General features: G+C 35.9%; 1 protein-coding gene across 1 annotated transcript in view; it reads left to right on the top strand.

The window, feature by feature from the left end:
- The window catches only part of LOC139978464 (uncharacterized), a 179,363-nt gene that overhangs the window by 52,983 nt on the left and 109,839 nt on the right, over window positions 1-16,541 (top strand). Inside the window, exon 20 of the mRNA XM_071988719.1 lies at window positions 1,975-2,115. Within this exon, the coding sequence (XP_071844820.1) occupies window positions 1,975-2,115 (141 nt within the window). The remainder of the gene's footprint in view (window positions 1-1,974; window positions 2,116-16,541) is intronic.

Raw genomic sequence — 16,541 nt, 5'->3', positions numbered from 1 at the left:
CTTGTCATTGATATCAAAAGTTTGAAGAACATTCTCGTCTAATAATTTGAATTTATGAATGATCTTTCTAAATTGTTAATGCATCGGTTTTTACATGACAAGGAGACTGCATGGCATTTTGAGTGCGTCATTGCTTGTCATTCTCGACATGAAATTATGCATTTATGACATGCTTTAGTACATGATAGTAATAACAGGTAATTAACATTCATAAATGTCTCTAGAAAACATTCCATGGTGACATTTATTCCTCTCCGGAAAGTTAAAAACGTGACCTCGAAGCAGTTTATTGTGTTTCGTAACAACTTTCCACTTCACATCTGCTGGAATGACAAGTACAATATTCCTTGTGAAATTGATAGAAGTTTGATATATCTCAATACAAAAGGTGAAAGCAGATGGTTAAATATTCCTAAAGTATGAATAACAAATAAGCTTCAACTCTCGTTTCTGTATATACACAAAGAAGGTGGTTAGGCTAGAGCTGAGTGTTATGAACAGTGTTATGAACATGTAGTATGTATTTTATGTATTTGTATGTATTTGTATGTATTTGTATGTATTTTAGATCCTTCTGCAAGCAGGAACTTGCGAAGAAGCATCATTGACTTATCAAAGCCGCAAGCTGACCGAAGTCAGTCTCTTACAGTCATATTTAACGTCCATGATTATGAATTGTCAATTGACAACTCTGTAACTGGACGACATACATTAATCTGGGAGTCACTTGAACCGGGTACCTTATGATTGGAAGGCACCAGCGTTAACCACTGAGAAACCTTACTGTACTTCCAAGTACTTAAGATGACTGAACCACAGAAACATGCCATTATACTGAAACCGTACTGTACTCCAAGTTCCTGCCTTGATCTGACATTGTGACCTTTTAGTGCACAGATATGTAATAACATACAGTATCTATGTATCATGAATGTGATAAAGGTCCCTGCTTTAATATCACATGGGCACAAAGATAAACAACTGACATAACATCCACAGTCTGCATTCACAATAAAGCGCTTTGAGCAGCTTTGCTGATTATGCGCTATATAAATATTACTTATTATTATTAATATATACCAATACCTCTTTAACAGTTCAAAAACTGACATAACATAAGCTGTGTACATGTGTATACCTAACACTTTAGATTTGTATACCCTGTACGGGATATATGTACCCTGTATGTGATATGTGTACCCTGTATGGGATATGTGTATCCTGTATGTGGTATGTGCACCCTGTGTAGTATATATGTGTATATCCTATATGGGATATACATCCCCTCCATGGGATATGTGTACCCTGTATGGGATATGTGTACCATGTATGGGATATGTGTATCCTGTATGTGGTGTGTGTACCCTGTATGTGGTGTGTGTACCCTGTATGTGGTGTGTGTACCCTGTATGTGATGTGTACCTAGCATGTGATATTTATGTACTCTGTAAGTGATATATAATATGTATCCTGTATGTGATATGTATAGCCTGTATGTGATATATACCCTGTATGGGATATGTGTATTCCGTATGGGATATGTGTACCCTGTATGGGATATGTGTACCCTGTATGGGATATATGAGCCCCTCTCTCTACAAGTGACATTGTACAGTACAGACCCTGTTCCAATTTTAAGCATTTCTACCAGCATGATACATGTGTGGCACAGTGCAGTAGTTCAAGTACAGGCAGTACAAATGAGAAGAATGGAAAAATTCAAATGAGGTTTGAATTATTTTTGATAATTTTGATAACTTGTCATATTTTAGTTTTGTCTTGCTTTTATAGTCTTGTTGCTTGTATATATATTCCTACTGGTTGTTCATAGTATCGTGAAACCATGTAACATTGCAAGTTTTTAAAGTTTGGCTTTGATAATGTTTGGCATTGACATTTGGAGACCTCATGTTAATCTGATCTGAAGTAACATGACAACTGTTCACATCAAATTTCTGTCATTTGTATCTCCAGCTAAAGAAGAATATTCTACCACTTTTGAAGGGCCAACCTCAACTCCTACAAAGCTTTTTATCACTGTTTACAGAAGAAGAAGTGAAGGAACCTGGCAACTCCAGGTTTGAAGTGTTGCAATTGGACTCTAAAGACAAACAGGTATGGTGAATGAATGAATGGATGAATGAATAAATGGATGATGAATGAATGAATGAATGAATGAATGGATGGATGAATGGATGAATGGATGGATGGATGGATGGATGGATGGATGGATGGATGGATGGATGAAGGAATGAAGGAATGAATGGATGTATGGATGGATGAATGATTGTATTGTTTTATGTACCAATGCATGAGAGAGTGAATGAATCAATGTTTAAATGAATAAATGCATGCATGAATGAATAAATGCATGCATGCATGAATGAATGAATGCATGCATGAAATGAATGCAAGGATGAAAGAATAATACTGGAACGAATGAACCTAATTAATGGACGAATGACACAAAACTAGTAAACTGGGATAGGGTATGGCAGTAAAGCTGGAGATGTAAATATAAGGAGGATAGGTCATGGAAATGTCTTTGCTCAGTTTAAAAAGTTGAATTTGCCAGCCAAATGTACTAGAAATTTTCAATATATTGGTCACTCATCTGCGATATTCTGAGTACTCATCAAGTCTTTCCACAGCCAGATGAGTATGTCAAGCCGAGATGCAATTTGCAATCCAAAATTTCTGAATATTTCTATTTGAGAAATTTACTGTCTCCTTGAAGGAAGAAAAGGATTTGATGGGAAAATGTTGGTTTTTTATTCCTGTTTGTGTTTTTGTTAAAAAAGTCTGACAGTTGTTATCTGGATACCTTTGAAACGTGAAATCAAATTGTGGGCGTGGAGGTATTGTGATCTAAATCGGTCGTAAAGAGACTTTGGATGCCGGTGAATTATTCTGGCAGAATAAAAGAATCGTCATTGAACAACAACCAAAGAGAAGAGTTGTTTGTGACTGGTTTCCAGAATACTGCAGAATCAAATGAACCATTTTTTTCCAACTAATCTAGATTTTTTTTTCAAAACTGCCCTCAGCTTGACTATCATCTTAATCAGGGTAGCTGTCCTTTCCTCAATTGAAAATCTAGATCTGAAAATAGAATGGTTTTGATATGTGTCTCTCTCCGATAAAACGATCCTATTCTGCGAGACCTATTGACCATGAATTGATTGATGCAAACATATAACGAGGTAATTAACCTTGGTCAAGCTTCATTATTGTTGCTTCAGAGCTTGTAATCTGTTCGGTCAGCTGACTCACTTGGACTGGCGGTGACCTTCTTAGTTTGTCATTTATCATGTCATGTTTGAGCAATTGGAGCACACAATCGTTATTTGTTTGCTTTCAGGTTGCTTGGTTCAGTGGGAGACAACCTCTCCAATCTTTTGTCCTCAGCTCATTTCATAAGATAATGTGTCGTTGCGATGTAACCAGCCACACGGAAAGACGAAAGCTTAAAAACATATTTTTTTTAGTTTGCCCAAAGTGAAGGCAAAGTAGCATGTATAGTGTTGTTTACACCCTGTTTGATAAATTGATAAAAGTGAGTATCGTTGTTTCCTTGCTTACCTGTCTCCTCACAAAATTAGTCATTTCTCACTCTAGACATGTCTGAACTGGAGCTGGAAAAAAAAAAAAAAATTCAACTCCGATGAACAAAATACTCAAGCTACTAATGAAAAATCTGATTTTAAATTTGAGGAGAATTCATGGCAATGGTTTCCCTGTACAGTGGTAAGAAAACAAACATGCAAACCATAATTATAAACAAGATTATGTCATCGATTAAAGCCAATTATCCTCGATAGTTGTTTACTGGCTTCGTGGAGTCAGATTCCTCCTTACCCCTTGCATGACTACCCCTATATTTATGACTTAGCCAAGGGATGCCCAGGGGTTGTGAAGACTAGTTTTGAGAGGCTCTTGGAACCAGCTTCAATGTGTCATTTTTAAACTTGATAGACGTCTCATCAAATTCATGGCAATCTTGCTTGCATGCATGAATGTCAAATTGTTTTTTTTTTTGCTCTGTTGGAGGTCAAATGATTGGGATGCTGTTTGTTGTTACTCATTCACATTCCATTTGGTGTAAGACTACAATTATAGTACACATCTCACCTGTTCAAATAAGCTGTCTACGAGACCATTATAAAAAGCATGAAGCTGTCGGTTGCCATGGGGATAAGAAACTCGGTTGCTTTCTTCTGCTACTCGGATATATCTGCAAGCAGGCTCCGATACCCGGGCGTCAGCGTCATTCTTAGATATTTGAAATTATTTGTCAGTCAACGCAACAATTCACATAAATGAATCGTTGAGAGTTTATGTCAACTGAAGATAAAAAAAAAAAACATAAGATATGACTTCCAGTTTCTCGTGCATGTTGTCCAGGCTTCCTAGTTCTCACCATAGCTTGACGTAGGTCCCGGCTCTAGTCCCAATTCTTGATGTATGTTCCTTTGGCCGTCAAGATAATCAAAACATTGTCTTAATCGAATGCTGGACTACAGTAGCTGTAGCCTGTAAGGCCAATATAGATCGCTATAAGCCAGAATGAGGCTTATGTATGTATACAGTATACAGCAAATGGCTTAGTCAGAATAAGCAGAAAGTTTCACCCATAACTCAAAATGCAGCTGTTGCGGAGACGCTTTTGTTCTGTAAAAGTGTAACACGGCCTAGACTTTGTATTTAATTTCATATATGTATATATATATATATATATATATATATATATATATATATATATATATATATATATATATATATATATATATATATATGCAAGAGGTAGGCTATATTGGGCATGTATTATAACACAGACATTCACTTTAGAGCAATGTTGTTACAGGTAGTTAAGTTTAATGGGTAAGTGCTAAGAATGTAGTCATTCTATTCATTGCTTATTTTTGTTTCTCATCCTTGGGTGCCTGCGTGTACAGTAGTTGTGTAACTTACTTGCACTATAACAAGATACAATAAAAATAGTTGACCACTTACCCAAATCACCTCTGGGCTCAAGTGGTTTGCCATATTTTTGCAGATTGAGGTACCGATAACCTGTCTTACCATCATCTGTTCTTGGAGAACAGACGGTAAACCAAACCTCGTTATTCAAGGAATCCTGCATCCACGAACAAATAGTATTTGTCTAAATGTTTGTAATGTACCGTACATGCAGGTATGGTGTTGTCTTTTGTCGGTAAACTTTCTTTGGGAAAGGTTTAGAATTTTCTCATCTTATATTTGAGTTACTACAGACATTTCACTGCATGAACGAGACCTAAACCAACAATCAAATTTTTTTTACTTTCAATTATTCCACACCTGCTTAAAGTTTAAAGTGATCGTCTTTGTCAAGACTGAACCACTCTCACGGTTATGGACGTGTTGTGCAAGTAACTCGGGGTAATTGTGGATTCCCAAGTGTTAATATGCATTGTGTCCTCCAATTTTCTAAGTGGATATTCACCTGCCGAACAGCCTCCGTTTATCGTCATTAATGGGCTTCAGTCTCAGGGTAATCTTCTCCTTCCACTGACATTCAGCCTTTTCATGAGTCCCTCAGGGTGAAGTTTTTAAATCAACTGTATCAATAATCGTCCTCTTCATTTCTGGCTGAAATCTTGGTCGGAGCCACTTTTGCCTATCCTATTGTAGTTTGCTGGGAATTCTGGAATGTACGCCAAAACAGTCCTTTCATTGAACCGGTGAAGGGGGGGCGGCGGTTTGGGGAGGGCCTGTCGTTTTCCTCGAATTAAATTCCATCTTCGATGGAAATTAAAAGTTGATATAAGAATGGACAAGTTGGGATGTCAAAGAAGGAGAGATTTGAAAATCTTGAAGGAAAACAAAATAAGAACATGTCAATTTTGACTTAGTTGGAAAATTCACAGAGTCTTAAAATGCCAGTGTTTGGTTAATTTCAAGTGAAAGCAAAATCAGTCATTACAATTATGGTACGATTCATCCAACACAGCAGCATATAGAAACGTTGTACTCAAAGCTGAAGCCAAAGTGAATTAATCAGGTCACACATCCGGAGTCTATGCATGCTAAGTTTGTCAATACCGCCCTCGTTGACTTCGGGGAGGGGGGAAACATTTCTTACTGTAGTGTTGATTGTTTGAGCTTTGATCTTTGTCACCATTTCTGCCTCTGGGACTGCCACTTAATGTATCATTTACTGACGGAAAGAGGATACCCCCTCCCCCCCCCCAAGCATTTTGACCTTTATCTCAAAGAGGACAACGGCTAGTGTAGGACTTCGGATTATAAAGTAAATATACTTTATAATGTCTGACATGTTTGTACTTGAGTTAACGAACCCTTAAATTAAGTAAGTACAAAGACCGATGTAAAAGTGATTTGCAAATACTTTATTGACATTGCTTTTACCAGTACAAGAATGTTTTTACAAAATAATATTTACCAAAATAATTTCATAAACTTTGACCCGCATACCTTGAAAATGAAAATCGGGTACTTTGCCAAAAAACAACAGATATTTATGTTAAAGTTTAGATGAAGAAGTTATATAACCAAGGTCTACAGTACTTTGCATATAAGAATTCAGACAGGATTTTTAGAGTTTGCTGCAAAGCAGTTAGGCATCAAATTTTAACAAATCTGGAGTAAGAGTGTGAAATATTTAATTGATATTTGTATGGATTATTGGACAAAAATATTGGATAGGTCTCTCGAGTATGAAAGGGAAATACTTAATTCTATATTAATAGAAAGTTTTTACATACTACACTGGGTTTTTGTTTTTGTTGGTGTTGTTGTTTTGGTAGCAAGTGATAGTTAGTCTTGGTGTGTTAATAACTAGAAATGACAGAGGGAGCTGCTTTAAAACTGTATTGTACTCTGTATGAACCTATACCTTGGGCTGCCTCAAATTGTGATTTTTCTCTACTTGGAGCTGATGGTTGATAAATGTAAGACCCTGAATAATAGGGCTTGTCACATTGTATTATTTGGTAGATAGAATGTAGTAGTACTTTTAAAGATAAAGTAATGGAATCCCGTTCATTTAGTCCTTAATTAAAATCAGTTCTAGATTCTCAAGGGATTCAGAGAACAGCCTGTTGTTGTTGTCGTTTTTTTTGGGGGGGGGGTGGGGAGGAAATTTGCTAAAGTTAAACAGAAATGTCTGCAAATACAAGGGATACGTAAGAAAAGGCCTGGAATAATTGAAAACAAATTTTATGGAAAAAAGCAATGAAAATGTTGAAATTTTGGAAAGGGCATTGGTTACTTGATTCTTTCAAGATATTTTTTTGTTGTTAACTTGATAAAATAGGTATTTTGAAGCATATATGGTGATTATTTTGACAAGGATGTTACATGCATGCTGCATTGGTTTGCTGTTTCAGCTGTTGGTCTGCAACATGCATTAAGAAAGTGAGTTATACTTCATTATGGCTCTTAATGAAAATATCAGGATGCTTCTTTTCATGAATCATTTGACTGGAATCCTCATTAATCTTGTAATCACATTAATACTAAACTTGAGACAAATTTCAATGTCAATGCCATTCACACAGGTCAAAGTTGAATATATGAACATGTATGTTCTTGTCCATCAGTATGATGTGCAAAGTGTGTCATATATTTGCAGACTACGGTACACATATTGGAGCATATTTTTGGAGTGTAGCGTACACATAGATTGTAATTTTTATAGCCTATGTTATACATATTAGGATGCATTTTAGTGTGTAGCGCGTACATTTGAAACAGTTTTCTTGCGAAGCCTAGGCTACGCATGTTTGTAGCGTTTCGGTGGGTGTTGCATTTAGTGCGTTCTCAATTGTAACATTTCTATGTGTAGCCTACTGTACGTGCTACACCTAATTGAAGCATGTAAAGTGCTTAACATTCACATATCTGTAACAATTTTCAATGTGTTCTGTATGTAGACTACACAGGTTTGTAGCATTTCGGTGTGTATAACGGCTAAACATATTCATAGCAATGTGGTTTCGTAGCATTCACAATATTTTATAGTTTTATTTTAGACTTGAAGAGTTTAATCAGCAAATCTGACCGTTCAAAGAAGTAATGTCTGTTCTGCTGTTTATTGCCAAAAATATCCACAATTTATTTAAAACTTTTCAGGAATAAAGAAATGTGAACCATAGCATGTAGTACATAATGAGATGAACATGATGGTGAAATGGTGTGGCCTAGATGACTGCACTTAGCACAGTTTCTAAATTCCATTAAGTTTGCAACATTTTCCCAATTGTTTAGTTTTATGGAATTCCATATGTAAAGCTGTGAAGTCATCATTGAACCATATATATTTATAAACATATCACCATGGTTACACATTGAGCATAGTATACATACAGTATTTTTTTTGATTCAGAATAAACATTTCGATCTAATCTCTAATACCGAATGTTATACTCAAAACCATTTAAACAGTTTCAATGAATTAAAATACGATGATTTTGCAGATTTTTTTTTGTAATGTCGATCTCAACCAGATATTAAATGTAAAGTAGCAGTTTTCATGACAGAATTAGTATAGCTCAGGCCTTGGTCATATTTTGATCAGAGAGATGCCATGAGAGTCCTCAATCATTTGGAGAGATGATGACATTTGGTGGTTCGGTCAGGGCCTCAAAAGTGACCTGTTAGCAGCGGAGTTTAATTCATTTTGGCATCAAGTTTTTTGGGCACTTAAAGTTAAAGTAGAATTAATAAAGTTGATCACTCTCATTAATACAAAATGACAATAATGTATAATAGCCAAGACACACTCTGCTGCATAATGGCTGGTGTACTGTTAAAAGCAATGATGAGAAATGCTGCTGACCTGAGTGATGATAACTGCAGGAAAATGTTGACCGAAATTCAAAAGGCTGTTTCATATAAAAGAATTTTTTCACCCTTTTATTTCTTTCTGTGTGTCTCATTCTCTATATTTAGCTGATGTGCATGCTTGAGACCACTGTGTGATGTATCATATGTATGCACCCTCTTTGACAACCATAATTACAGTTAGTCAAAACTGCACATGTGACACCTTTAAAGTAGCTTTTAGCATTGGGTTATAAATATCAATTTCATGACAGTTTTAACAAATCTATGTGATGTTATTCAAAATTTGACTATACATACAGTTGATCTATCTATGACATCTTTACTAAATTAGTGAGAGTAATACTATATTTCTAGATTTTGGAAATTTCATTGCCCAACATACTATTGCATATGGCCAAGCTTGTTTAAGGAAAGAGACAGGTTTATATCTTAAACTTCATATGTTGGTTGAGAGCCACAAGACATGAACAAGGTTGTCAATTCTCCTGTGATATTAATTGTGGTGCCAGAAGGAGCTCAATCTGCTACTCTTAATATATTTCTGAGCGTCATTCGTTAAAGAGCCGCATGTGGTCCACAATCCATGGTTTGGCCACCCCTGGTATAGCATTAAATATGTACGAATATGGAAATTGTATTAAAAAAATATATATATTTTAGGCTATAAATTTCGATCATTATATGAATTAAATTCCCAACTGATCATAGTAGTCAAGCTAATGAAATGTCATGTTGGGGTATTTTAGTAATGGTACAGTATTGAGCCATTTATCAATTCAGAACACTGCTTTAAATTGATCTTGTTCAAATATTCTATGCTACTATTAGTACCTTAGTATTGTAGTTTACGTAATAACGTGAAGGATCATGAAACCAACCACCTGCGACATATAAGGTACGATTTTTCACCAATCCTGGCCGGGATATGCGCAAAGAATATTCAGCATAATCTATTAGTTGTAATTTCCATGTCAAATAATAATATATATTTCTTCTTCCAAATTTCCAGAAACTTAAAATGGGCAACTCGTGTGCCTCTGTTTTATGCAAGAATCATTTGGAATAGATTCAGCCTTCTTTTTAGTCCCATGTTTCTCATCCCATATATCATGGTGAAGTAATATTGACATTTTACCCAAAGGAAATGACATTTCAGCTTGTATCTTTATGTCAGATGTACAGTAGGCCTTGATGGTTGGTTCATTGCATGCCTTGCCTAATTTTCGTGGGGGACTTGAAAAGTACATTGGGGGGGGTGGGGGGAAGAGTTTGAAAAGAACACAGAGATAACTAAGACTTACTAAAAGTATATAAAATATAAAAAAAGTTAGACCAGATAGCCATAAAACTAGTTTTGTATGTCAAGGTGACATTGTGATAAAAGCAAGTAAGATTCACTGCATGTTGTATATCATAAACTCAAACTAATAGTCTGTTAGTGTTTAATCTAGTTTAAAGCTTAATAACTTTCAGATGAAAGCCAAAATTTATCAGTGTCAAAACTTGGTTTAATATAATGGTCTGCATTGTAAATATTTTTGCAAAGTTTTTAATCAGGTGGCAGTATGCATGCATATTAAAAATGTAAGTAAAGGTCAAAGATTTGACCTGGATACATTTTAATTCATGCATAGGTTTTGAAAACAGAAAAACTTAAAAAACTTTATTTTAAAGCAGCATTTTGCGTTGAGTCGCTTTTTTCCACCTTTTTAACATGTGCATCGATTTTATTACATGTATCAATCATAAAACAGCAAACTAAGATACCATCCAAGTTTCACCCTGCCAAGAGTGTTAATTAGCGAGTAATTAACGATTTATATCGATAACGAGTAAAAGTGTCCTCGACAAAGTTTTCATATCTCTAAATCCACTAGTTTGAATTCCACCAATCAGTGAATAGTATGTTTATTCATGAGCATTTTGCGTTTGGTCGCCGTTTTCTACTTTTTTGACATGTCCATTGTGTTTTTTACATACATCAAATCACAAAACAGCAAATTAAGATATTGGCCAAGTTTTTCCTTGCCAAAAACGTTAGTTGGCGAGTATTCCACATACAAAATTAAATCCCATTCAGTTCCCAAAGCCACTAGTTTGAATTCAACCAATCAGAGATGCAGGTTTAGTTATGAGCCGTTGCTAAAAATAGATTCAAGACTTTGCGTTGGGAGTTGCATGCAACTCCCTGGTACAACTGCCATATAGACTGTACACAAATCAAGCATGGTGTTATATTACGTATCTGTCAATGACGTTTGTAGTGTTTAAATATTCATATTATGGGCGAGGTTTATTGGGTTCCCAACAGAAAATATCTTGGAGAACAACAAAGTTGAAAGTTGCAATTTTTTCGACTTTTATGCCACCATTTGAAGTAAAATGTAAATAGATAAGCTAGTTATGTATGTCGTTATGGCATAGTGGAGTCAGTGAGGTTGAGAAATATCATAGTCGAGGACGCAAAATGCTGCTTTAAGTAACACAGTTCCTTTAATAGTTTGTAGGAGGTGTATATCATAAAACAGGCACTGTGGCCGAGTGGATAAAGGTGATGGCATATGATGCAATTAGGCTTAGCAATTGTGAGGTTCTGGGTTCGTTACCTGGCCGGGTCAAAGTAAGGTGGGGTTGTCATCCAAGAGCAATCTATGGTTTTCCCATCTGAAAAGTGACTTTCTGAATTGAAAAGATTCCAAATTGAGCTAAAATGCTGAGTTGGAAGCCACCTGTCGTGTAAGTTATAATCCATAAGCCCTTGCAGGTGTCTCCCACATTAGTGGTGGCTTAAGCTTCGTAAAAATATCTAAGTAATTATTATATTATATATTATATAAAAGTTAAAGGTACAGTACTGTATTGTATTGTACTGTGGGAGTACATTCCTACAAAAATATTCAAAAGTTATTATTAACATTTTCTATGGAACTTTCCCCTCCATTAATCCATTTATTGCAGTCATATTTTCATAACATGACAAATTACAAATCACTGATAAGTAACCAAACCAACAAGGTTTAACTTTATAAGAAAACTCAAGATGAGGCATAGGGCAATGTCGTTTACACTGTTAAATATAATGAAAAAAGAAAGAAAAGGGGGACTAGAACCTTCCCCCCCTCCCAAAAAAAAAAAATAAATAGCTTTACCCTTTTTCACATAGCAAGCAAAAGCTTGTTTTGCTAAAATGTGCTAACAATATGGTGTAAAAGCAAGTTTTCATACCAAAAATGGAATGCGATTAAAAAGTAAAAAGGAAGGGAAAAAAGAGTATTTATAATAATTGATTTCCGAAATGCTTATGCATTTGAATAACTTCTCACTGGCTTATAACTCTTAGAGTTTTGAATGGTTTTCCTTTTATATAAACAGTAGAGGCTCATCAGTAGAATTGGCTGGACTCCCAAGTTAAAACTTCACATATTCTCCTCAGAATACTGTAAGTAGCAATAAACATTACTTGGATTAACACGGCACATTTTTTGCAGTTATATAGTACGATAGGATCATATTGAGCATACCAATCATTTCAAACAGATTTCATTGCTAATTTTCTGGAACGAGTGACAGTAAATTATTCTTATCAAAGAGCAGCTGAAATTTACCCCTCGACTGAGATCAGGTATATGTGTATTGTAATTATGTAATAAATAAATTATTTATGCCCTGACTAAATGACATACAGTAGCAATTTATAAACAGAGATTCTGCATATGTTTTTTATTACAACTGTTTTGACAGAAGTAAAATAAGTTACCGTACCATGATGTCTCTTTTTTTGACAGCAGTTATAAGTTATTTGTTTGTAAATTGTTCCCCATATATTATTTATATATATGCAGGCCTTACATTAAATCTCATGCTTCCTAGTAATACGTTATTATAAAGTAGTGAGCACATTCGGTTAATACAAAACAGCATTAGAATATGTACTGTATGTATGTATACAGTATGTGTGCATGTTTTGTTTGGTGCATGCAGTCAGTGTGGTTTAAAATGATATAGTAGCTAGCGTACATTCATTCATACATACATACACACATACCTATGCCTGATCCATTGAAGCAAGCACCAATTGCTTATATCTATGCTTCCACCTGGGTTTTGTTGGAAATCACAAGTTTGTTTCATTAAAAATATGGAAGATAATGACAATAATGAAACCACCTTCCTGGTAGCATGCTGCTGTATATGATTATTAAAAAATGATATTTCATTAAAGAAGTTGACAATTGACAAGCTACAGTCAATTACAAGCTGAGGTGGGTAATCAAGCTGAAGATAAACTAATGCATGTTAATAACACTTCATGGAAAAGGAATGAAGACAGAATAGTAAGATACTGTAATATTTGGGCATCTCGCTGCGCTCAAAATAAACAATGTAATATGCACATGTTGAACTACGGCACAATTTACTGTGCACATGTCATGTTATGCATAATAAAGGCAACAATTAATATCCCCATTAAAAATTTGGAACCCAAAATAGAGCCCTCTGAAAATCCCCCCCCCCCCCCCTATAAAAGTGCTAAGATTCATTAGATGAAGAAGCATTTTAGCCCTTGATAATTTTTCCTGGAATAGGGAAGAGTCTTCAGCTTCAGTGCTTTACAAATGCACCATGCAGAAAGCATGTATGATGATGAAATCAATGTGCAACTTGATATAAGCTCTCAATTGGCTCATAAAAAGTATTATTTGTTGTTCCAAGATTATGTCTTGGTTTTAGTCATTGGAGCTTTAAAAGTAAACCAGAGAGATTGGGTCAGGAGGGGGTGAAGGACAAGGGGTGGGAGCAGGGGAAGTTGAGGTACAGGTGAGTAGTCTCATGAAAATTATACAAAAGCAATAGGTTTTGAGTATTCCATTGTTTTCTACTTTGAAGTAATTTTTTTGCTTGGATTTGCTAAACAATTTTTTGTCCTACATTGCAATCCTACTGTATTATCATACTATCACAGTCACTGAGATGAATTGGCAACAAAAATGTTGTCAAATTATACATCACAGAATAATCAATGACATACATACATATTTTACCAGAGAAAACATTATTTTGAGCTCCATAAATGTTTTCTTATATTCTTCTCCTCTTTAAGGGACTCTTAAATATTCACTTCTTAATTCAAACTTAAATTGATAAAAGAACTCAAATATTGGGCTTATGACATTGTCGTTTTAAATACACATATGGGTAAATAAAATGACACTGACATTCAAGTAATATCTATATTAAATACAAACCAGAAATTTGTAGGACAGTTCAACCTACTATGTTTACATACTGTTTATGAAACAGATCACTGGATTAATTTCAAGCTTCTGTACATATCTGTTTGAAAAATTGAATAAATGTCGTCATGACCCCTGTGTTACTTACTTGTAGCTGTTTTAGATTCCACTGTAAAACAGTTTGCAGATTAGCAATCTCCATCTTATCATATTAGATTATAACTTCTACCATTTATACATCATCACGTATGTCCTTGTTTTGTGTGTGCTTTCTTCTATGTTTTCTAACCTGCACTCTTGTCTTTATTAGGACAATCATTGTTTCTACACGAGATCCGTTGGAGATGCTTGTCCCTGAGGGAACTATTTTTACTTTATGAGCAAAACTGCCATAAATTGTGTCGATTCGTTGCTCTTAATAAAATCTTTCTTAAAATCACTCGGGTGTGAAATGGCATCCACTATATGAGAAGATAATTCAAGTGAAGCTGAAAAGTTCTCTGCAAAAGCAAGATGAGAAATAAATGATTTTGACTTTGGCTCTAATTCTCGTAAAGATGTAGGAATCGTCGAGGAATCTGCTGCAACTGTGTCTGAGGACAAATTAAAGGATTATTCAAGAAGTATACAGTATTGTAGCTTGTCCTTGTTTTGCCCTAAAAAAGAAAAGCAAAGCACAAGGGAGTGGGAGTGGGAGGGGGTAGGGGAGGTGGGAAGGGAAGGGAAGGTAGGGGAGGTGGGAAGGGAGGGTAGGGAGGTGGGTAGGGGAGATGGGAAGGGTGGGTAGGGGAGGTGGGAGAGGGGGAGGGGAGGTGGGAAGGGTGGGTAGGGAGGGTAGGGGAGATGGGAAGGGAGGGTAGGGGAGGTGGGAGAGGGGGAGGGGAGGTGGGAAGGGTGGGTAGGGAGGGTAGGGGAGGTGGGAAGGGAGGGTAGGGGAGGTGGAAAGGGAGGGTAGGGGAGGTGGAAAGGGAGGGTAGGGGAGGTGGGAAGGGGGGATGACAATGTATGTACTGTATTCATACTAAAAAGTTTATTTGGTTCAATGTCTGGATATGGAATAAATCTGAATGCAGGATAAAACCAAGAAATATGAGTGGCTTCTCACCAGCATCCCATCTTCAACAGGCAAAAGGGAAAGGGGAGGTGTAGAGGTTTCTAGCCAGTAGGCAAAAGGGACAAGGGAGGTTGAGGGGGATCTTGAGTCAGTTGGGGTCAGATGAGGAATTTAATTTCTTGGAGTTTGTTTTTGTAAGTATATTATATATATGCATAATACTTCATGGACAGTACTTTTCCAGATGGATCTGTTTCTTGCATCTCTCCTACCTTTCTCCCTCCCTCCCTCCCTCACAGTATGTCCTCCCCATCCTTACCCTTCCCCTCCTCTCCCATGGCCTCTCCTCTTATACCTTCCTATCCCCCTCCATTCCTATCTATTGTTGTTTACGTTCTACTTTCCCATTCGGTATCCATGTAGAAATATTACAGCCATAATGCATGCAGTGGATAAAACTCTCTTTTTCAGCAGTTTGAGGCTCATCTACATATCTTACATTGCAGCTCGGTGTACTTTCCTTCCGAGCAAATTAAACACATTAATACCACTCTTGTTATATGATTAGCACAGTGTTGCTAAGTTGCTAACCTAAAACCACATCACTTCAAGTGTATATGTCACAATATAGCAACTAAAATAACATTGCTGCGTGACTGACTGCATAATTTGGTTGCAGATCGGGATCTATCTTCCAGGCCAGCATTTTAATTGAAAACTTGAAATCATTAATTCCAAGAACAGCTTAAAAGCAGTACCTCCTAACAATTTCTCGTTACCACAACGATATACCCGTAAAACAGTTTTAATCTGCAAGATTTCCACAACCTGAAAATCTCTTTAGAAATTTATAATTTAAAAAGAGTTTAAATGACATTCTTTGTTTCATACTCCTTTATTATTTTTTGTATATACTTCAATCCAGGTCAAGATAATAAGGTATGTTTTTTCAGCAAATAGCTTGGAATGGGCAAACTAGATTAGACAAATATGATATCATATCTCATTTTAATATTGCATTTATATGACACATGAGCTGATGTTTGAACATGTCAGCTCCTTTCTCACTAATTCAAGTTGTCAATTTTTATGAAGGTTATTGAAATAGTGTTGCAAATATACACTGCATCCATTGTCAACATTGGAATTGAAAATGTGAATTTGGTCTACTGCATAGATTAAAATGTTGTGTCTGAACATTTTTGTCAGAGGAAATATCAAATGCTTGTAATGTTATAGATCCCTGGTATTCAAATCATCAGCTCTTGGCGACTCTACAGATATTGCAATGTGGGAAAGGGCTCTACGGGGAGACAGTATGCCCAAGCCCTCCCCATTCAGACATTTTTGGAATGATTATGGGTGCTTCGTTGCAGAATGTTGTTATATGTTTGAAGAATTTT

The sequence above is a fragment of the Apostichopus japonicus genome, chromosome 13, assembly GCF_037975245.1.
Source record: "Apostichopus japonicus isolate 1M-3 chromosome 13, ASM3797524v1, whole genome shotgun sequence".
NCBI lineage: Eukaryota > Metazoa > Echinodermata > Holothuroidea > Aspidochirotida > Stichopodidae > Apostichopus > Apostichopus japonicus.
Note: the sequence above shows the minus strand (reverse complement) of the source record. Positions and strands in the feature narration are given on the sequence as shown.